Source organism: Ilyonectria robusta, assembly GCF_021365365.1.
Source record: "Ilyonectria robusta strain PMI_751 chromosome Unknown BGZ61scaffold_22, whole genome shotgun sequence".
Classification (NCBI taxonomy): domain Eukaryota; kingdom Fungi; phylum Ascomycota; class Sordariomycetes; order Hypocreales; family Nectriaceae; genus Ilyonectria; species Ilyonectria robusta.
The window spans coordinates 212,272-233,599 of NW_025764456.1; the positions used below are offsets into that span (position 1 = coordinate 212,272).

At 50.6% G+C, this 21,328-nt stretch overlaps 6 protein-coding genes across 6 annotated transcripts; 2 read left to right on the forward strand and 4 right to left on the reverse strand.

Moving 5' to 3' along the window:
- The first annotated feature begins 284 nt into the window (after positions 1 to 284).
- On the forward strand, positions 285 to 1,911 carry BGZ61DRAFT_459073 (uncharacterized protein). The gene is made up of 3 exons (XM_046246850.1): positions 285 to 774; positions 840 to 930; positions 1,010 to 1,911. Exons 1-3 carry the CDS (start codon positions 459 to 461, stop codon positions 1,653 to 1,655), a joined length of 1,053 nt encoding a protein of 350 aa, XP_046099217.1. The 5' UTR covers positions 285 to 458; the 3' UTR covers positions 1,656 to 1,911.
- A 1,247-nt stretch (positions 1,912 to 3,158) lies between these two features.
- On the forward strand, positions 3,159 to 8,376 carry BGZ61DRAFT_482572 (uncharacterized protein; the record flags this gene model as incomplete). Its single annotated transcript, XM_046249410.1, has 4 exons — positions 3,159 to 3,917; positions 4,004 to 4,655; positions 4,722 to 5,337; positions 5,400 to 8,376. 4 exons carry the CDS (start codon positions 3,159 to 3,161, stop codon positions 8,374 to 8,376), a joined length of 5,004 nt encoding a protein of 1,667 aa, XP_046099218.1.
- A 1,711-nt stretch (positions 8,377 to 10,087) lies between these two features.
- Positions 10,088 to 11,158, reverse strand: BGZ61DRAFT_482573 (heterokaryon incompatibility protein-domain-containing protein; the record flags this gene model as incomplete). The annotated part of the gene is made up of 1 exon (XM_046249411.1): positions 10,088 to 11,158. The coding sequence occupies one exon, from the start codon at positions 11,156 to 11,158 to the stop codon at positions 10,088 to 10,090; it is 1,071 nt and encodes a 356-aa protein (XP_046099219.1).
- A 1,627-nt stretch (positions 11,159 to 12,785) lies between these two features.
- BGZ61DRAFT_428065 (uncharacterized protein) lies at positions 12,786 to 14,145 on the reverse strand (the record flags this gene model as incomplete). The annotated part of the gene is made up of 5 exons (XM_046243728.1): positions 13,955 to 14,145; positions 13,737 to 13,899; positions 13,563 to 13,648; positions 13,172 to 13,502; positions 12,786 to 13,103 (listed from the first exon to the last, which is right to left on the reverse strand). The coding sequence occupies exons 1-5, from the start codon at positions 14,044 to 14,046 to the stop codon at positions 12,786 to 12,788; spliced, it is 990 nt and encodes a 329-aa protein (XP_046099220.1). The 5' UTR covers positions 14,047 to 14,145.
- A 1,928-nt stretch (positions 14,146 to 16,073) lies between these two features.
- Positions 16,074 to 19,480, reverse strand: BGZ61DRAFT_508878 (heavy metal translocating P-type ATPase). The gene is made up of 3 exons (XM_046251974.1): positions 19,141 to 19,480; positions 19,000 to 19,068; positions 16,074 to 18,945 (listed from the first exon to the last, which is right to left on the reverse strand). Exons 1-3 carry the CDS (start codon positions 19,427 to 19,429, stop codon positions 16,199 to 16,201), a joined length of 3,105 nt encoding a protein of 1,034 aa, XP_046099221.1. The 5' UTR covers positions 19,430 to 19,480; the 3' UTR covers positions 16,074 to 16,198.
- Positions 19,460 to 21,271, reverse strand: BGZ61DRAFT_428068 (uncharacterized protein). Its single transcript, XM_046243729.1, has 2 exons — positions 20,900 to 21,271; positions 19,460 to 20,823 (listed from the first exon to the last, which is right to left on the reverse strand). The coding sequence occupies exons 1-2, from the start codon at positions 20,958 to 20,960 to the stop codon at positions 19,742 to 19,744; spliced, it is 1,143 nt and encodes a 380-aa protein (XP_046099222.1). The 5' UTR covers positions 20,961 to 21,271; the 3' UTR covers positions 19,460 to 19,741.
- Positions 21,272 to 21,328: the final 57 nt, after the last annotated feature.

A 21,328-nucleotide genomic window follows, 5' to 3' on the forward strand; every position in this document is an offset into this window, starting at 1 on the left:
TTAATAGTCCTTCCCTATTGTGCAACGAGCCATAAGCGAGATATCTTGATGCGAAGCAGCCCGAACCGCGAAAGAGCGCATCGCGTCGAGGTTGTGCGTGGCTACTGAAATCCTCTGATGTCAGCTTCTTCTGTCACTTCCCCAAGCCACCGCCACATAGCTTGAGTCCAATAGGCAGTCTGGGATAAACCCTGTTCCGACGCTATAATTTAGATATTATCACGTGAAGCAGTCGTCAAATCTCCACTCGAATCTCCTTAGTTCTGCCTAACTCCCCAACCATCTACAACGTCGAAATGAGTCCCAACTGCCAAAATGTGGGCAGCACAAATGCCGATATCGCAGGCTTGGGGGTAAGTTTCCATCTCGAGCGGGCCGAGCACGAGAGCCGACAACTGAGCAATTAGATTGTCATTGCTTTCGCATTTCAAGCTGGAGTCTCGCTCATTCTGTCCATCATGTCGTTATTTCTCTGGAAGCCAGCCATGGAATCACTTTTCAATACCGCAGAGGCCAATCCATTTGACCTCCCGATGATATACCTGTTGAAGGATTTTGCCGCACTCTGTGACAGTTTCGAAAGGCTACAACCTCTTGGACAAACAATCAACACTTTTTTTCAGAGATTTAGCGCCTTGTGGGAGCAAACTCATGATACACCCATGCGACGCATGTTTTCAGATTTACACCGAAGACATGGATCCTATTGGGCCCTTCAGAAAGGCATAATTGATGGAATACTCCTCACCATCAGTGATACTCAAACAATAAACGGTATGTCTCATTATCGAGATTATCTTTCCCTCCTGATCACAAATTCTTCCGCTTATTACCCAAAGGTCTTGGATTACTTATCGCTGGGCTTATTCAGTCCAAGTCTTTGACTTTGTATCACATGCACATCATATATGACACGGTCAATTTCACTGCGTATGTAGACTTCATGGCTAAACTTGTCGATTCCTACATGCTATTTCCAGGGTAAGGCTGATAACAATCCCCAATGCAGAGTCTCCATTTGCGCTAGCCTGATCAATGTCTATGGCCAAGACCGCGAACACGGATTCATACGCTTTTGCTCACTCATCGCCTTCACCGCTTGCTATTTCTCATACGCGGTTGTCTTCGGGGTGAGACTCAACGAATGGAGCGACAGCATCCCTGGTCATTGCTACAACGCAAAGTTCATCGCCTATCCGGGTAATTCCCATCCTAAAGTCGACCTCGCATACCTGGGCGTAACCTGCTTCTACTGCCTCGCGGCCCTTTTGGGTTGCGTTGGCTGCCACGATACCATTTCAGCGACTTTTGCTACTACGGCCCTACCTCTTGGCAATACGACGTTCGGGATCTCTGGGCTGACGAACATAGTTCGGAGCGTCACGACTCAGAATGAAGTAGCGGAGTTTGCTCCAGTTATAGTCATTCTGGCCATGGCGCAGTATCCGCTCCATCTTTACATGGTTATTGCATTGAGAACAGCGAATGAAGGTCGCCTGAACGGTGACTCTGAGAACGCATGGGGCTTTGGGCAGATTGTCGCCTTGGTTACTGCCGTCTCAACGATACTAGAGTGTATCAAAGGAATATCTGGTACGTCGGATTACCTCAAAAACAGCTCGATCTGCTGCCTGCTAATCGTCTTGTATGATTAGAGTATCGTTCACAAGTGTCTAAACTGAAAAGGGAGGCTGATGCCACACCACGAGCAGAGAATGAAGAAATCCAAGACGCGGGTGAGTAGCCTTTCAGCACTGCGAAAAAGAGTATATAGTACAAATGGGAACGTGAGTAGAGATCCGAGGAGATAATGTAAAGTCACATAGTAGAGTTCTGTCAGAGCAGTAATCCGACCGTGATTAACTCTTGTTACAGAGACCTGGAAGTTATAATGATGAAAACTGGTAAGAGAGCTTTTAAGTGATGATTAAATAGAAAAGCACAATATTGAATTTGCAAAGCCTAGGACCAGTGTTTTAAGTACTCACGTAAGACCCGCCAGTTATGCAGTGTTAAGGAACACAATTTGGACATCACGATAACTGCAGAACCTGCCTAGATCACTCTTATCTCTATACTTTGACTCGTCACGTATAGCAGCAAATAGAGAGACTGAGTTCTGGGTCAAATCAGTATACAAGTTCAGATTACACTCAAGGTGGACCTGTTGTAAGGTGGCAGGAGAATAAAAGACAAAAACACAAATATCCCAAGTTTCAGAAAAATGACTGGCGTTAAAAGATGCAACATGGGGTTGAGTGAAATTCAAGTTATATCAATCAGTCGATGAATCACGTAAGTTAAGCTACGGGCAGTTACTATTCCATCTGACATTTCAACATTGGAATTCGCTATGGTGTTCAAAACTACCTCTTAAGAATTACTATTGAAGGAACTGTAGCAACTTGATATCTAACTATGAATAACATGGCCCCTTCCACTCTTACGTTTTCTTCTTTACTCCTTTCCCTCACCCTTATCCCCACCCTAAAAAACCCGTAACCTACAGGACCCTCAAATGTACGGCTGAAGAGATTCGAAAACTAAAAGGAGGCAAGTCTAAAGCCATGCACCTTCGGTAATAGAAGTTAATGGATTGGCAGCACAAAGTTTACCTCTTCGAACGCGCGAAGCCAAGGGAGTCGAAAAACTAACACCAAGGTTTGCCTCAAGGGTAGAATCTACACAACTATTGTGGTCAGCATAATATATACCCCCAAGCCAAGTAGGCCACCTTTGTTCAAAGTCTGCCCTTTTGTTTGACTGATTTACGAGAGGTTTACACGTTTACACGCGTCGTGGTTTGTTGGAAGGGAAGGGACAGCTCAATATCAAGAATTATTTCACCATCAAGCTCGCAAACGATGCGGTCATGAAGAGATGGGGGGATCTGCTTGAGCACCGAAGAAATCAAGCTAGAAAGGGAGATGTGACCGGAGGTGTCACGGAGATGCTGCGCCACGTTACATTTTCAAAAGTACTATAGTTGGCGGTTGGATGAACAATTGCGCACGTGATGATTGCCTAAATGGAAAAACCAATAAAAGGCATCCATCTGCACAACCTCAGCCCAACCTCTCAAATTCCCTCATGCCTCGACTATCAGTTCCAGGCTTTCGAAGTTTGCATCGCATCTTACCACAGCGGACTCACTGAGAATGACAGAGCTGTTTTCCAGGAGTAAAGCGAAGCTCAAGCAAGCCTTGCGAAGACGTGCCTCGCCGCAGCCAAAACGGTCCAAGAATGACGGAACGAAGCAGTCTTCGGCCGAGGTCAGGCCTGTAGCTGCTTCTAAAGCCCCAAGACTAGAGACCACCGCAGAGCAAAGCTCCATAGTTGACTTGGATGCAGCTACCGGTGACTCAACAAGACCCCAAAGGATTACGCCTCTTCCTAGCGAGACCGCGAAGCCGGATATCGCCCCCGAAAGTATCACTCCATTGAGTCAAGCTACATCCTCGGATGAGTCTGTGGTGGAATCAAGCGTGGGGGATGAAGACGCTTTAGATGAGAAGCCCCTGGAAACAGAAGCTGCTCCTCTCCTCGGGAATACTAAGCCTCGTAGCGATTACTGGAATGCTGCCCTCTCTCGCATCAACGATGATGAAAGAAAAACACTCGAGGAACTGCGCCTAGGACTCGATCCACTGTTAGCCAGTAGTAGCACACCCATGGAAGGTTTAGGTGTCAATGACGAAACACCTTTCCATCTCGCATTGCTGGCGGCTGAGAAGATCAAGCGGCTTGATGATAAGGCTTGGAAGTTTAGGTTCCGGGGACGGGATATCATACTTCGAGACGTGGCCGGCAAGATTGTCCTATGGCTGGGAAAGTTCAAAGATGTCGGTGATGTAGTTGTAAACTATGATCCGGCACATGCGGCACTTCCATGGGCAGCAATTAGGTTTCTTTTATCGGTATGTTTCTCTATTTATGTCTCTCTGTTTCCTTAAGTCAAACTCATTGTTTCTCTCCGCCTCATTGTAATAAATGTGGAATCCAGGAAATTTTGGCTAACCTGGCCCAGGCTGCTACAGCTGAGCAAGAGCTCGCGGGACACATGCTGATCGGCTCTGAGAAAGTCTGCTGCCTACTTGCTCGATGCCAGACATATAGAAAGCTGTACCTAGACGTTGAGTCTTGCCGCGCTGTCGAGAGTGCCACCCAGCTTGAAGAGACACTTATCTGCCTCTACGCTCAAATACTGTCACTATTGGCGCACCTCGTGGCCCTCACAAACCGTTCCCTCGGACGAAGAATGATACACGCGATATCGAACCCCTCTGGACTCTCTGAGTGGATCACTAAGCTGGAGAATCTTGAGTGGAGGATCGAAGCGGAAGCTTCGAATTGTGAACGCGAATCCAGGTCATCGGCCGATACTGCATGGAACCAGCGGTATGATAACATGGAACAACTTCTCAGTCAACATATTCTTATATCTGAAGAAGAACGCACCCGCTTCTTGGCCGAGTGCGGAGCCGATGAGCGATTTGAAATTTTGCTGTGGATTTCAGACATACAGTATGAGGCGGATCACTACAACGCGCGATCCGGTCGTACAGATGGAACTGGCGAGTGGCTTCTCGCCGACCAAGTGTACCGAGATTGGCGGACAACGAGTGCATCTATTTGCCTCTGGCTACATGGAAAACGTAAGGCATCAGGAAGAGTTCTCACCATTGTTACGAGTTTATCTTCTTACTGACAGATAACCCTAGCCGGCGCCGGCAAGACCAAACTATCCACCAAGCTGGTTGACGAGTTACTTGCCCTAAATGAGAGCGAGCGAAGCGATGACGGGTTGGCATACTTCTATTGCGACCAGAACCGCGAGAAGTACCACGATCCTGTTTGGGTCCTACGGAGCTTCATTCGCCAACTGTCTGCTTCTCAATCAGACACGACTATTGTCAAATGTGTCCGCGACAAGTATACACAAATGAAAGCGAAGGGCTTTGCGTCTGTTCTCAGTGCTGAAGACTGCGCAGCCTTGCTGTTGGAGCTCGTCAATGTCTTCCCGCGGACCACCTTTGTTTTGGATGGACTGGACGAATGCGACAGGAAAACTAGGCATACTTTGATGGATACCTTGGACGATCTCGTCAAGACAGCAAAGCATCCGGTAAAGGTGTTCATTGCGAGCCGAGAGGACGAGGATCTTGCGGATCGATATTCCAGAACGGATCACCTCAAGGTCGACGCGTCAAGAAACCAAGGGGATATTGTGAAATTTGTACTGGAGCGAATGCAAGGAAGTCGTTACTGCAGAACTCGGATGAGCCAGTCAGTTCGGGAGCAGGTTTTGAATACTTTTCGGACGAAGAGCGATGGAATGTAAGGCCCCCCCCCTTTAACTCTATGGCCGTAACTAATACGTATTGGCCCCCTCGAGCCAGGTTTCAGTGGGCTGCTTTGCATATACAGGAACTTCTAGAACTTGAGCGCGACACCGATGTGCTTCAATACCTCGACGATGTTCCTATTGGTCTTAAAGCCGCGTATGACAAAATATATGATGGCATCATATCTCAGAGGGGAAGCAAGAAGCACGTCGCCATTGCCGCCATGAAGTGGGTGCTTTGCTCGACTCGGCCGCTTTCTCCGGAAGAGCTCGTCATTGCTGCATCCCAGGATCCAGACGAAGACTTCAACGAAAACATTGACCTCGAGCCTACGTATCTTTTGGATGCGTGCCATAACCTGATTGAGGTTTTCTATGATGGACGAAGTGAGCCCCGATGGGTTTCCCCTGGAGAGGTGCAACTGTTCCAGAGGATATTAGTGCAACACCCCGCAGGTATCCCTTCTTCAACTCAGCAAGGGTCTGATGAGGAACAGCAGTTAAGTATGCCACTCCAGGATATGGGCACTACATATATCGGTGGGAAACTGCTCTGTCGTTTCTCTCATTACTCAGTCGTCGAGTATCTACTCAAACACAAGTGGGTCCTGCCTGACTTACATGCTTTCGCTACAAGAGTATGTCTCCGAACCATGATGCGATTCTCAATCCCAGATCGCTCCGTGGGAAGTGATGAAGATGAAGAGCCGTATGATGGTCCTATTACCGAGTACTGTTCACCACGCGAGTCGTACAGTCGTGTTGAGCGCCTTCTGAGATACATGTTCTTTCGCCTTCTTCGCGAGGACTTCAATCCTTTGTCTCTTGGCGAATCAATCGGACGCCTCGATGACCTGATCCCGCGCAATCAGTTCGATTTGGTTAAACTCGAGGATCAGTCTCCTCAAGGATGGCTTCGGTATGCCATGGCTGGGTGGTATTCTCACCTGGAACTTGCAGAGGGAATTTGGACGGCTCAAGATGGACAAGGCGCTACCAGGAGTCTCCTGGAGACCTTCTTCAATCATCCAACCAGGGGAAGCCCTTCATACAGAGCTTGGGCTCTTCTTCACAACCCGCTTCGTTGGCTCCCTTGCCCTTCCCCAATCGCCACTTTGAGTGGCTTTCAGCGGTTTTATCCTGCTGCGTGGTGCGCTGCAGCAGGCATGGAGCAGCCCTTGGCTAAATGGATTGATCAAGGCCTCCTAGACCTGAACTTTGCATCAACTCGGCTTCCAAGACATACAGAGCCAACATCAGGCACTGAAATTCCATCCCCTTCCCGGCAGAGCCTGCTGAACACAGCAGTTTGGAATGGGCGGTATACGATTTGCAAATTACTCGTATTGCATGGTGCAAGGGACGATTTCAACGGCATTTGGGAATCATCTCTCGAAATGGCAATCCGATCGAAACGGGATGATATCGTTGAACTGATCCTCAACAGTGGGTCAGAAATCCCCCTATATTGCTCCAGAGGCCCGATGCTTCATCTAGCAGCTCATGTGGGTACACTGGAAACGGTCAAGTTCCTCGTTAAAAAGGGAGCGGATATTGAGGAACGAGCCAAATCACATAACCTGGGCTGGAACCTAACCGCGCTAGAGATCGCTTGTCTGCATGTATCAAGCCATGAGATTGGGATCTTTCTAGCTGATCAGGCATCTGACATCAAGAATCATCATCCCGCAGCTCTTTTGTTAGCTGCCATGACTGACAAGGCTGACTTGGTGCACCATCTCGCATTTCTAGGCGCTGATATTGAAGCTCCTCTTCCTTTCTTGTTCGATGCCGAGCCAGGGCTAGTAAATCCTACCGAAACCCCGATCCTCACCGCAACCCGTCGGTATTCGGAGAGAACTGATATGAGCATCTTGCGGGCCGACAGACTCGGAGTTCGGGCTTTGCTCGAATGTGGTGCGAACCCCAACGCCATCGGCAGTGACGGGCTCACCCCGCTGCAAATAGCTATGGAGAACTTGGACCACAACTTAATTGTGCCTCTCGTTTTATTCGGAGCGGATACCAATGTCAAGTTTCCAGATGGAACTACGATCCTGCAAGTGGCTTGCCGAAACGGAAGCCTGTCTCTTGTTCGGTTTCTAATCGATCGCGGGGCGGGCGTAGCAGAGGTTTCTGGACCCTGGCGGACAGCTCTGTTCGCGGCTTATTGGAATGTTGTCCGGAGCCGAGTGGTCCTCAGAAATCCACAAGAGAGATACACTTATAAGCCTCCGTTGGATCGCCAATACACACCAGGGCCTGACGATGAGGACAGTGGTGCGTCTGGATACATGACTGAAGACAGTGAGGAATGGAGCGACTATATGAGTGACGAGGAGCGCGGTGGTCTAACCAACGAAAGGAGTGAAATAATGAGTGGAAAAGGTATCATTGACCACAGCGGTGAGACAATTGACAACGGGCCTGGCGAGAAGAGCAAAAGATTGACCAACCAGACGGTAGCTGGAAGCCAAGGTGTCATGAGCAAAGCTGGCAACGCTAGCAGGTCATTGGTTTCCCTCAGGAGCACTGGTTCTATGCCAGATTCGAATTCAGGAGCCCCAATCTTGTCCGAGGGTCGCCCTAGTTCTTCTGATGGATATTTGAACTTTACGACAAGTCTTCCTCGATTCAGCACTAGCCTAGGATTAAGGAAATGCTTGAGGGTTGGAATGTTGGAGCCCAAAACCAACACCACGCATATACACTCTCAACTGAGGAAAGGCGTCACTCCGGACTGTTTACCTAACGCTGAAGAACCCGGTGTAGTGGTACAGCTGCTGCTGGAGAGCGGAGCGGAATTCAAAATCGAAGACTATGCTGAAATGGGCGTGGATTTCCAGCAAGACGTTGAACTATTAGGAGTGTTAGTTGATGGCTATACTAACTTGATGCATGAACAAAAGCGGAAGGTGACGGGGTTGAGGGATAGGTTTCGGAGAAGTCCGCCCCGGCAATCTTGGGAGACGGCTGAGCGTCGGTTCCTCGTACACGCTAGTGGACGAATCATCATTGAGTTTAGGATGTAGAGGCAAGGCTGTACATTGTGTTATGGGCGTGCTACTCTTGTGTAGTGAATCGTGGCCATATTTCAAGTCTGAAGAGACGTAGTAGTCTCGACGGAGCTCATGCGACTAACTCCTTGGTGAAACATAAACACGCAGATTCCCTGGCTAACGCTTAGGAGCGTCGTTCTATGAGGATCGTCAGTCACAAAGAGATGACTCTTGACTCTTCATTCAGCAAGGACCCAACGTGATATCGTTCCAGGACTCTAAGGCTACACATGATCTTCCTGCTGGCATCCTGAATGTCTAATCGGAGGGGGATTCGGCCAAAGATAACAAAAGTACCGATTGGGGTCTTGACACGGAATTCCGAAAACATGGAAACATCATCTGCCGAGAGTTCCAGTGTTCTCGTCTGCGGCAGTCAATGGTCTGGTAAAAGCCATACTCTCAGATATCTGTTGGAGAACAGTTTGATTCCTTCCTATAAGTATGTAATTATATAGAATTTAAAACAGTAGTTAGAATAGTAATTTTAATAATAAAACCCCGAAATACTATGTTACTAATTTAGAGAAAAATCAATTCATTCCAAACTGCATCTTAAAGTTCCTATATAAACTTACAGAAATCTACCAATCCCAGGAAATTAATTAACTATATCCCAGACTTCATCTTCGGCCAAGTCATAAAGCGCGGCCATTTCTGTTCGGATGTATGTGACAACATTGCCGCCAAGAAGTTCATTTCCTTGCACATCAACCCTAGTCCTATCGTCAAGAAGCAAATGGCATCCGAAAATAGCCAACGCGATTCGTTGGCTTCCATTCAGGCGTTGCGGACAGTGCGGCGAGAGACCTAAGAGGTTCTTTTCTCGAAGGAATTTTAGATGGTTATTCAGCTTATTTCTTTCTGTGTTGTCTTGTAGATTCTAAATGAATCCAGTATTGTGGCGGAAGCCATCTTCGTATCCCTGATACTCAGGGATATACGTAACAAGGGCCTTGCGAGGGATGGTCTCCCTTATATCCTATTGCTCGGAATAAGGTTACTATCTCAAGGTCGTTAACTGCAGACAGCAAGGTCGTTGACTGACCCTATTGTCTACACATAGCAGGGTTGAAGTCAGAGGGGTTGAATGGAAGCTTCAGGCAGAAACCGGTGGGCAACAACCTTATTGTTCAGCTACTGTTTCTTCTGGTGCTGGGTGTAGTACTTATTGTTTATTCCTACTGTTTGAGATTACTGTATGGCTTTGATCTATCTGATGATATTGAGTAGAGCTAAAAAAAAAACCAAATATCCCAGACTTCAGGCTATATCAACCAATTTTTCCTCAGCACCGTTTCTCCAAAATGCCTCCGCCACGCATCGGCCCACCCCAGCTCTATACGCTACATCGCCTTTCCGCACGATTGCAAGGACGTTATAAATACTCCAACTCTTCCTGTAGTCTTAAAAGCGTCTATGTGGCTGGCAGAAAAAGTAGGGATCGTTCGTTTCAAGATTCATAAACACAGTCGGTTTGGTCCGTAGCTGCTCCATATATTCGTCCCGATAGTCTCTCTCATAGGGCCGCGCATTCTCGTCTCGAGGTCGGGAAACCTCCTTTTGTAAGTCGGAGTCGTCATCAGGAGGCAGCGGAGGAGCTCCCTGGTCACCCCAGGTTGCTGGTCCAGTTCTAGTGACAGCAACCAGTTCAAATGGACCGATGTGCCTATCCATAGTATACTCAGGATTTGTGTCCGGATCGTGGAGACAGACAGCCCCGGCAAAATTTCCCTCCCCTTTGCCTAATATGTGCTGGGTAGATCCCTTGGCATAACTTTGCAATCTCAGCGTCCTCCCAGGTTATTCTACCAACATGGACGGGGTCTATTAATTCGTATTGAACTCCGCTGTCATCCCACCCGGCCCAGGACCAGCTGGGGGCGACGACTGTGCCCGAGCTTGGATCTGTTCCCCGGACGACTTGGGAAGTGGGTAGCCACAACAAGGAAACTTCCAAAGACGACACAGGAAGGCCCTGAACGAAGCTGGTTTGATATTTCACTGAGAGATGCCGGAGCAAGCCGCTAAATGCTTTGATTATATCGCCGCTATCGGTGTGGCGTCGCTTTGAGTAGTCTTCCACGAGAGATTCGTATTCCAGAAAGACAGCTGTAGGTCTGCCCTCATTGTTGGAGGTGGCACCCTGGATGCGAGACTCCACCGATCGCATAACACTAGCTATGAGAGGGTGGGCGTTCTCCTCCAAGTCAAAACATTCCTTCTCATAGGACGTTCGAAACACGACAAGATTATCGCAGAATATTAATTTCCGGCGAGACAGATAATCCTCCTGCAATGTCCAAGCCCGAATGGCCCATATTTCGTCTTCAATGGTTGGCCGAGGAGGTCTGCGGATAAGAGGCAGGCCATCAATTTCAGCGGACTCTTGACAGATACGCCGTGGGTTGGAGATATTGAGCTCCGGCAGTCCCGTGTCGGCATTCTGGCCACTCGCAGCCACAATTGTGAAGGTAGCTGACCGATAGACAGCGTCCATATGTTGAATCTGCACATCTTTCGATGCTTTGTCATCTTGAGTGATACAGAGCGAGTCGATCCACAAGTATCCGACGTCCAGTCGATGGCACAAGTCAATTGTATCTCGAATGGTGCCAGGAAGTGTAAAGTTATCATGACGAATGCTTCCCTTCTTTCGTAGATGGCCGACGGCGGCCCTAGTATTGAGGCTCCTATTTCGTGTGTTGCCTCCCCATACGTAACTCAACGTAGTGTACCTGTATCGCGAAGACATCGAGACGAGTCTCTTATTCTTGATGTCGATGACGCTGAAGAGCTTTAAAACGTTTGATGGAATCTGAACCCGCGGCGACCACCTTGGCTGAGGTTCCAGGTGCAGCCACTGTTACAGAAGAGATACGTTGATTTGAGGCGAGATTTGTCGCCCCATTTCCGGCTGGCCCGACCTACTCGGCTCGTGCAGCAGAGTGTGGCATATTATTCGACCATTGTAAGCGGCGGACAGCCAGATTCGAATGAAGAGTGGCCCGTTGTCCCATAGAGTCACCGTTCCATGGTCTTTTGGTCTCGTGTCCAGACTGAACCAAGCTGCCTGGGGCTTAAGTTCTGATATTTTCGGGACTGACCTTTTGAATCAGAATTTTTACTAGGCCAGGGGAAGACTCCACAGGGCGAAAGGAAACTTTAGCTACGCCACCAGGCAGCTCGCGTGCAAATCTTGTTAAGTGAGCAGGGTTTGGGGGGGAGACAAAGATGAAGCCCAGTCGAGGAGCAGTTGAAACTCTGGGTTAAAGTCGGAGGTAAAAGTTGTAATGATCAACTGGCAGAATGCGCAGCTTTTCATACGAGCCAGAATGCCCAACAAACTTCCCAGGGGGAGAGAAAATTCATCGCTATGAGGCGACGCCCTTTTCTCGCCTTTCGATCGAGCTTGTGAAAGATCGCTCTTCAAGAGCCACCTCAGGTTTAATGTGCGACATATACTACATAACTGTCCGCCCTATCCCGCCTACCCGTCGGAGGACGGCTCGAGGTACCACGGTCCAGGAGGAGCAGAGGTCGGCTCCCGCGATAACCCCGAGAGATCTGCATTTGTGAGAATTGACTCGTCCATGATGTGGGAGAGTGTCGTGTAAGTTGGGCTGGGCTGCAAATGCGCACGGGTCGTAGTAGAGACGTGAGGAGGGGTTCAGATCGGGTAGGCGGTTCGAGTGGGGAGGGTTGAACCCAGACGGGTGAAGCAGTGGAATCGAGGCTGTGGAAGAGTCCTTTCTGACGCCGTGAGCTGGAAACCAGGCTGTGGCAGCTAGTGCTCTGTGCCAGCGACTTCAAGATTGTTAAAACGCAATCTCGGTGGGCTTCGAGTCTCGCCGTCGAGCAGGTGGGAGCCTCGACGAATAAGGAGTGAGAACGAAAAGGCAAGGAATGACGGTAAGCCTAATAGGCATCATAGGGATGTAGTCTGGTCACTATCCTGCTATATGAGCCAGAGGGCATGCCCCGTGGCATCTACTTCTGGAATTGAGCCTCGCACGCAGCTGACATCAGACAAGGCGGATGCACAGTGGCGAAGTGCAGATTAACATAGTAAGGCGTACTACCAAGGCGCTAGAATATGCAACAGTGATTGCCTGATACCGAGCCTTGCGCACAGCCGACATTACTAAGAGGCGGATGCATAGTGGCAAAGTACAGATATTAAGGCGCTAGAATATACAACGGCACGAGGAATTGAAGATGCAAGAGGAGCACAAAAGAAAGAGCACTCAATAGGGAATTTTATGGGCAAGTTACAGAGCACTCGTGTATCCGAGTAGACAAAAGTAATAATGTAGTTAAATCCCTCATTATATACAATAAAACTAGGGAAGCTTAACCCTGACCTCTCAAATACTATCGAACTAAAAGTCAATGCAAATGCCATCGCTCTTAGGGTCGATAGCATCAGAAACAGTAATATTAGGCACCACGCCAGCCATCCACATAATGTGATCGTGGGTAGTCTCGTCGCCGCCATCGTTAAAGTAGGGCAGGAAGGCCTCGACGGGCAGAGAGGGAGGCTGAGCTTGAGCTAGGGTAACTCCCGAAGCAACGTTGGGGCCACCAATAGCAGTCAGTCGAGAGGCGTTTTGGCTCTGCCACTCGAACCAGAGACGATCCAAGTTGGTGTGATGCATGAAAAACAGGGGATCGGCGGGAGAAAGAGAGACATCGTCCATCTAAGACAATACGTAAGTAACAAGTTTCGCAGGTGTAATTCGAAGGGTTTAAATAAGGCTGAACATACCGTGCCTCCAATAGCATAATGACCGGACACATGAGGGGTTCCGCCGAGACAGTTGTTGAAGTTGTCGTAATCCTCGATAGCCATGCACGCATCGACAGAGCTCTGGGAGATCAAGTCAAACTGCACCTGCTTGAAGTTCCGTTGCAGACAAACTGGCTCAGCTCGGGACAAATCGATTTTCAAGGTGAGCTTCATATCGGTGAACGCGCCGTCCACGACACACATGTTCGCATCTGTCAGGTTACTACCGAAGCCAGTAGTAGCGCTGGGGCTGAAGATGCTGGCCTCCCCGAGAGGGCCCGCAGCTTCATCTGCCTGCTCATCCCAATAGCTAGAAAAATGATAAGTGGTCTTTTTCTTCAAATCTAAGTGAAATGGGATAAAAGCTTACGGGTAAGGGCCGGTGAATCCACACTCATCGCGGAGAAGAGTCTCGTGGACAGTCATATACCAACGATGCCATGGCAGAAAGGCTCCCTACGAGATTGGAGAGTCAGATATAGTTTCAACCATGTCAAGATGAATGAATAATCGGAATTGTGACTGTGTTGAGAGGATGGCTTACCACGCGGTGGATGAATTGAACTTGAGCAACATGAGCGACTTGAAGATCTTCCCAGATGGACTTGGCGCCAGCGAATCCAGTTTTCGAAGGAGCCTTCTCAGGGTCCATCAGGCAGAGAGTGGATTCAATGTAGGAAGCCTTCTCGGCATCGGTCAGGGCAGACCTCGGAGAGGGTTAGCCCAAGGCACAAATAACATTGCAGTCAAGGCAGAACTCACCATGGCTGTCGCACACTTGGGTTTGTGCATGCTGCTGAAGCCATTTCAAGGGCGGCAAGGCCAACAGTAACGGCAGGCAGAAGTTTGAACATTCTTGCGATTGGTTGTCGGGGAGTGTAGAGCAGTCAAGACAGGCAAGTAAATGGATTAGAGCCGGTAAAGGAACGAGAAGAAACAAGGCCGGGTATTCGTGATGGTGAAAGGTAGGCTGAATGGATTATACTTGCAGTGTTTCCATGGCAGTATTTTATATTCACCATGACTTAGCCCTTGCTCACAATTACTCATAAAATACGACGTCTCACCTTTTCTCAAGTCTTGGCGGCCGGGACTGCCGAGAGATACGCTTGGCTTCCGCGTATGGATCTCGCCAAGAAAAGACTGCCAAGATGGCGTAATGCCAGGCTATTGATTCGCGTATTCCTCACCGTCTTCGGCATTGATCCCCAACAAGAAGGTGGACCTATTCATTCAGGGGCATAGATAGATATGCTTATGTGGCTCGGCAGGAAGCGAAAGTGCCAAGGTAGGCCAGGTGGAGAGTATCGATATGCATCGTCAATGCACACCGGACGCTAGTGCTAGTTGCATCTACAATGGTAAGCTACTTATCTCATGAGGCTCAAAATGAGGCACCAAAATGCTAATCCTCCTTTCTACATGACTAGGTTCCAGCCCACGCTAGATACTGATAGGTGGACATAGTCCAAGAATACATGCGGAGTTATCCGAACTCCGTGATCCGAACTCCGCGGTGAATAGAGTTCCATGCCGTCTTGGCATGTTCCACGCCTTACCAGGGTATCTTGACAGGGTTCCATCTCGGATTGCTGGACTTCGCCCTGGGCCGGATCCGAGAGGGTCACATTGGAACTGGACATGAAGCCTGGAAAATTTTCTGACCGTCTACTTTGGATAGTGAATACGTATGCCACTGGGCGGGTAAATCTTTAGTCACGGGTTACTAACTTTCAAACTTGATTTGTGATCGAAGAGTTAAGGAACGTTCACGGGCAAGGGCCGCGAGGCTACGAATGCAGGAGCAGGCAGTCGAACCCAGTAGTCAAGGACCTGAAGAGACGCCGCTCTGGTATTCACCCTCATAATTCCGTGCTGTAACTCCGGAAAACACCGAGTGGGGGTTACACGATCCTGTATAGGGGCTGGGCGGGTTCTCACTTTGTGGAAAACTGAACAAGTTATGCTCATGCAGGTCTGATGGGTGGGTGATGTGGGTTATAGCCGATGTGGAGGAATGTACATGTACATTCCTTGTTCAACAGCACCAGATCTCACACATTCTTCTCTCCATCCCCATCGGGAAAGACTAATCTGGACTCCGGGAGCCCTGCCCGCATTTCAAAGGGACGATTGTCTACCGAGCCCCGAGGGCAGATGGCCGTGTTAAGGCTCCCAAAATGATAAATTCAGTCTACATGAGGATTCAACGGCTGCAAGAGTGACGGTACGAAGCATTCAGACTCTCGAGGTTGGCTATGACGCTTAGGTGGCACTGGGGCATGATAATATCTGGTTACAGGGTACGGATAAAGTGCTATTCTCGCTCTTGAACCAAATGCTAGAATTCGCTAGGAAACGTATCCACGCAGGTGAATACCCATAATGAATCTATCTGAGTGTGTGGCTGGATTGGATATACCTGTAGGTGGTTGAAAGGGAAAGGATCACAATAGCTTCATTTGCTAGTGCACACAGGTATAAGTGATGGGATTCTCCCACCATACTTGGCATCCAACAATTTATTTTTCTCTCGTCTTCTGTCTCCTGGACATTTGAACAACGATATTTGCACACTTTTTGTGATCCGCACCTCCCCTTCCTCGTCAATTTTCCCAGCTTCGTTGCTTGCTAAATCTTTTCGCACCATCGATCCGGGGGCCGTGTTGGTTTTAGTTGGGCTGTTGAACGCGCATTTTTCCATCACATCTTCAGAACATTTCGTGGAGGGACAATTCCCGCAGCTTTTATCTAACAAATCCTCGTGAAAGAAATTTCCGAACCAGCTCTGAGACATAACATGGCCAAGGGACACTAAATAATACAAGTAGTAGTTTGCTCTTCTAAACACACTTCACTAGTATAAATTTGAGCTTTCTTTGATAAACAATTCCTTTCAATTTAAAGATAAATACTTCTAATACTATCAAGAAGTAAAGAGGTAAATCTAACTTAAAATAGAGCTGTACAAAAAGATAAACTTTCCTACCTAACATTTTCTGAATTCTATTCACGAAGCTTCAAGAGCAACATGGAGACGGCAGCGAGAATTACAGGCACGACACTCACCATCTCGCCCAACCCAGCGTATGCGGGAGGGATACGGAACTTGACCCAGGCACCGCTGGCCATGGTAACAGCAAGAAGGTTGTAGATGCCAGACCAGACAAAGTTGAAGACCATCCGGTGGAAAGAGGCCTTGCTGACGTTGAGGAGGAACGGAATACCCTCGAGGCCGCTCATCAGAACCACGTCGGCCGCACCTTGGGTCACGTCGCTGCTCGTCAGGCCGCCGCCCATCTGAGCTCCGACGTTGGCTTGCGCGACGGCTACGGCATCGTTGGTCCCGTCTCCGCAGAACAGGACGTACTTGGACTTGTCTTCCATGAGGGCAGAGATGTAGTCGCGCTTCTCGGAAGGAGTCCGCTGTCCAGCAACGTTCTCGGGTGGGATACCAACAGAGTCGGCAACTGCCTTGACCGCTTTGGTCTGGTCTCCGGACACTAGATGGACGACGATGTTGCGGGCTTTGAGCTCGGATATGACGCGTGAAGCTTCGGGTCGAATCTTGACGGTGAGGCCAAAGACTACAAGGGGGATTGAATCCCGAGTCACGACAAGGGTGGTCAGGCCAGAGTGTTGGAGACGAACCACCTCTGCCTCGGAGTCGGCCTTTGTCCAGCGAGCATTTCCGGCCCGAAGACTCGAGTTCTTGTAATCTGCCTCGATGCCTGCGCCAGGAACGACTCGGACGTTTACAACTCCAGACACGGCCTTGACAGCCTGCTGGTCTAAGTACTTGTCAACTGCGGCAGAGACTGGATGCTTGCCACCAGAAACGAGAGACTTGGCCAGAGTGACGTTCTCCTTTGCGCTGCCTCGCAGATTGATCTGCTCAGCGACGGCGAGTTCGTCCTCAGTGATGGTTCCCGTCTTGTCAAAGACGACATCGGTCGTCTTGCGAGCACCCTCGGTAGTGTCAGCCGACTTGATGATGACGCCGCCCCTAGCTGCGATGCCCCCAGCAACAACCAGAACCATGGGGACGGCGAGGCCGAGAGCACAGGGGCATGCAACAGCAAGCGTAGCTACAGCGTATGTGATGGCATTCCCGACGCCTTTCCCGGTGCTGTAGTCCAGAGCTTTGATTCCTGCAGGAATCCAGATGACGAAAACGAGGATGGCCACGACGGCCATGGTGGGAACAAACCAGCTGGCGATTTTGTTGGCGAGGTCCTGCAGCTCTGGCTTGGAGTTGGCGGCTTCTTCGACGAGCTGGGCAATGTCTGTCACTGTGTTTTTCCCAGGCAGGCGGGTGAGCTGAGCAACAACGGTGCCGTCGCCATTCACAGTGCCGGCGATGAGTGCGTCGCCCTTCTTCTTGACAATCGGCAGAGTCTCGCCTGTGAGCATCGACTCGTCCACCTCGGTTGTGCCAGACACGACCAGGCCGTCGGTGGGGATACGCGAGTGCGGAAGAACCTTGAACTGGTCGCCGTACTGAAGCAGACGAGCATCGATGTCGCGGTCGCCATCCTTGCAGACGAGCACGGCGGTGTTGTTCTGCTTCGACCGCAGCGACACGGCGGCAACGGCCTGAACACGGGCGAAGGCGGCGATGAGGCGGCCGGCGAGGATCAGGGTGATGAGCATGGTGCTCGTCTCGAAGAACTGCTTTTCGTCCAGCGGCTTCCCTGCCATGTCGAAGCTGAAGGCGATGACGGAGTAGACGTAGGCTGCCGTGATGCTCATGACCACGAGCATGTCCATCTCGACAGCGCGGCTGTACCAAAGCGCGGACAGCGCTGGGCGGTAGAACTCGGGTATGGCAATGCACTGGACAAGAGTCGCAAAGAGTAGAGAGATGATGCCTCCCGTCTTCCTGTTTGCGAGATTGTCTCCCCACGCGAGCACTGCAACGGGGATGGTGAGGGCGGCAGCCAGGGCGGTCTTGATGAGCTGGTCCCAGAGACGACGGCGACTATTCTCAAGCTGGGGGTCACCACGCGGCTGGGACAGCCCATCGCAGCGATCTTCGACCATTGCGAAGAGATCGCGGGCTCCAACAATGTTGGGGTCATAGGCAAGACGCACGTTCTTCTTGTCGAGCGGCTGGACATCCGTCACACCGCGAGGCGGCTCAGCAGCAAGCCGCTTCCCTTCAGCAGGCGAGGCCATGATATCCAGGAAGAAGTCGCCGCCGATGATTTTGCTGAGCGAGAAGCCGCTGGCCGTCGACACGAAGCGGAGGACCTCGTCGGCGCTCGTGATGGACGTGTCGATGTTGACCTCGCCCTTGCCGATGACGAAGTTAACTTGAGGCTGGCTCACACCGATCATTGTGCCAAATACGCGCATCAGCTTGTCGACGCAGCTGGTGCAGTCCATGCCGCTGACCAGAAAGCCGACGGTCTCTACATCGCTGGACTTTTCAGGATCAGGACCCTTGACGCCCTCACTGGCGTTACTCCCAGATGGCACAAAGGTTGGTATCGCAGCCCGTCTCGGCTTTCCCTTCTGCTCAGCATGCTTGTGTCCCGAGTGTTTCTTCTTCGCTTTTTCTGCGTTCGACTGGTTGCCCATGCAGCAGGTTTCGAGCGAGGCCGCGCCTTGGTCGATGACGCTGCGGCAGATGCAGCGAAGCTGTTCGAGGTAGCTGCTGTACTGGTCGAAGGCGGCTTGGAGGTGAGTGTCGCAGGCAGATCCGGCTTGGTGGTCGCCGTGTTCGTGCTCGTGGGGATGTTCCAGGGATTCTAGGACTCGGTCAGGAATTAAAGTAGTTGGTGCATATGGCAGGATATGCTTACTCTCATGGCCTGGGTCGTCGTGGCAGACCTTTCCGCACTCGAATGCTGCGACGGCTTCGATGCACTTTTCTGCAGCCAACCAAACGTCAGATCATGGTGCCTTGGAGGTTATGTTCTCCTTAGCGGAGAGCATGGACTTACCGTCGCAGCGTTCCTCGCTTCCGCAACAAGTTGAGGCTTCCGACATAATGCTCGAGGCATCCGAGTGGGAGTCGCCGCAACATCCTCCGTGGCCGTGGCCGTCGTCGGACGGGGTGTCGTCACAGCATCCACCGTGCTGGTGAGTATTGTGCTCTTGGTTATCGTGTGTATGAGAGTCGTGATCGTGAGTATTATGCTCATGGTCGCTATGGTCGTGTCCGTGTTCGTGGAGCGATGACGGAGGAGACTGGTCGCCCCCAGTTGGTTTCGCGCAACATGATGCACCCATGGTCGGAAGAATCGAGGTAATAATGTAGTACGGCTTAATACTCAAGATACTGTATCATTGAGTGTTTTTTAGAGATGAAGGGGATTTGCATCTTAAATAAGTATCGTCTTGTTTATGCGACAGGGGTTTGTTGTCCGCTCCGGGGCGACTTTGGCGGCGAGTTTCAAAGTCTCCGCGCCAACTCCCGCTCAGGTTTCCGCGCCGATTTAACGTCACTGCCATCCGCCCCCTGATATTGCGTACAGGGAATTGTTCTAGAAGCTGTAGTTCTACAAGGCTGATCCTTTAGTTTTGAAACATTTCTTGATTCATTTATGCCAGGATGATTTTCTGTGCCTCCTCCACCACCGCCCGTACCTGATCGACGGTCCGAAAACACGCGCAGGCTTTCGTCATGTCCACCTCCTTAGGACACACCTCCGCGGGATGCTTGGCAGCTGGTAGAGACTCGGTGTTGCTGCAGCTCGTTCCCGTCTCGCAGTTTTCGTGGCCTTCGGTGTGCAGCTGGCTCTGTCTTTCTGCGAGCCCGTCGCTCAGACTAAAGAGGCGATTGAGCTCTAATTTCAAGCTTGCCTTGAGAAAGGCCATGTAGCTAGGCCCATCCACTGCTAGCTCGACCGCGCTGTGCTCATCCGGCGGTTGGCCGACCATCAGGTTTATCAGCGACCCGTTCGCCGAGGCCTCGACGCCGCGTTGCTTCTGGTGGAAGAAAAAGTCCCCATACGAGGATCCGATGCTTGACAGCAGTGAGCCCAGCAAGTAGACGTTCCTGGAGGTCCGGGGGCTCTTGATGGACACGAAGCAGACGCTGCACTCTAGAATCTCCTTTGCAGAGTCCATTGACTGCCTTAAAACCTTGAGTGCCTGGAATGTATCGAGTGAGTTTTCTATTAGGGAAAAGTGCTGGTTCACCAGCTCAACGCAGGAACACTTTTTGGAGGAGCGCCCAGGAGTTGCGACAACTTCTGGATTCTGAGCAGAAGTCGCAGTGCTTTCTGGAGTTTTATCGCTGGGTATCACAGAATCATGATGATGTGGACAGGGACTGCAAGTGTGTTCTTGCGGTGGCAATGCGACAGTCCCGGCTCCGTCGCCATTCGTTGTAGGCGGTATTGGTCCTTGCCCGGCAGCATAGTCAATGCTGAACGGTGGAAGCGGCGTGTTGAAGTCATCCAGAAACTGGTCCATCATCTCGGGAAAGCTACCGACGTCAATGAGATCGGTCGGCATTGAACCGGAAGCCGGGGCCGGCGCATTCTCCGGTCTCGGCTGGACGGATTGGCGTCGACGCGGGCGGCCCATGGTCCTCATGAGGGAGTATTCGCAGTTTAAGGCAAAGTACGAGCATCGTTCACAGAGCGGAGTGTGCCGTGAACATCTCACTTTCCGCTTCCCTAGTGAGACAGAGAAAGAAAGGGTCAGCCATCACGCGTCATTACTGGACCAACTAGCCTTGAGGGGAGACGTTACTGCAGGGGTCACAAGCCCGGTGCTGCGACTTGTCGCTTATACCGGTACTCAGGGGCTCCATGTCGGGAAACAGAGTCAATATGGCGGCTCGTCGACTCGGTAGGCGCCAGGCGGAGCGTTTGGAGACGTGTATGCGGCCATCAAGGTTCTTGGGTCGATCGGCTGATGGAGACTCTGAGCCTTCTGAGGGTCTGTGGCGTTTGATTGACGCGCGGAGCGGAGACTTTTGAACCGCGGCAGCGAGGGAAAAGTCGCCGCGGTGGTGTGGGTGGGCCTTTTGTTGATGATGATGACTGAAGTAGTTTCATCTTCATAGTGTCCACGTGACTTGTTAGAAGTGGGTTGATGATGGCGGGGGGGCTGGAAGAGAAGACTGGATCACCTTGAGACAAGGTGATTTATTAAGACTTGGACTATAAGTGACAAGTC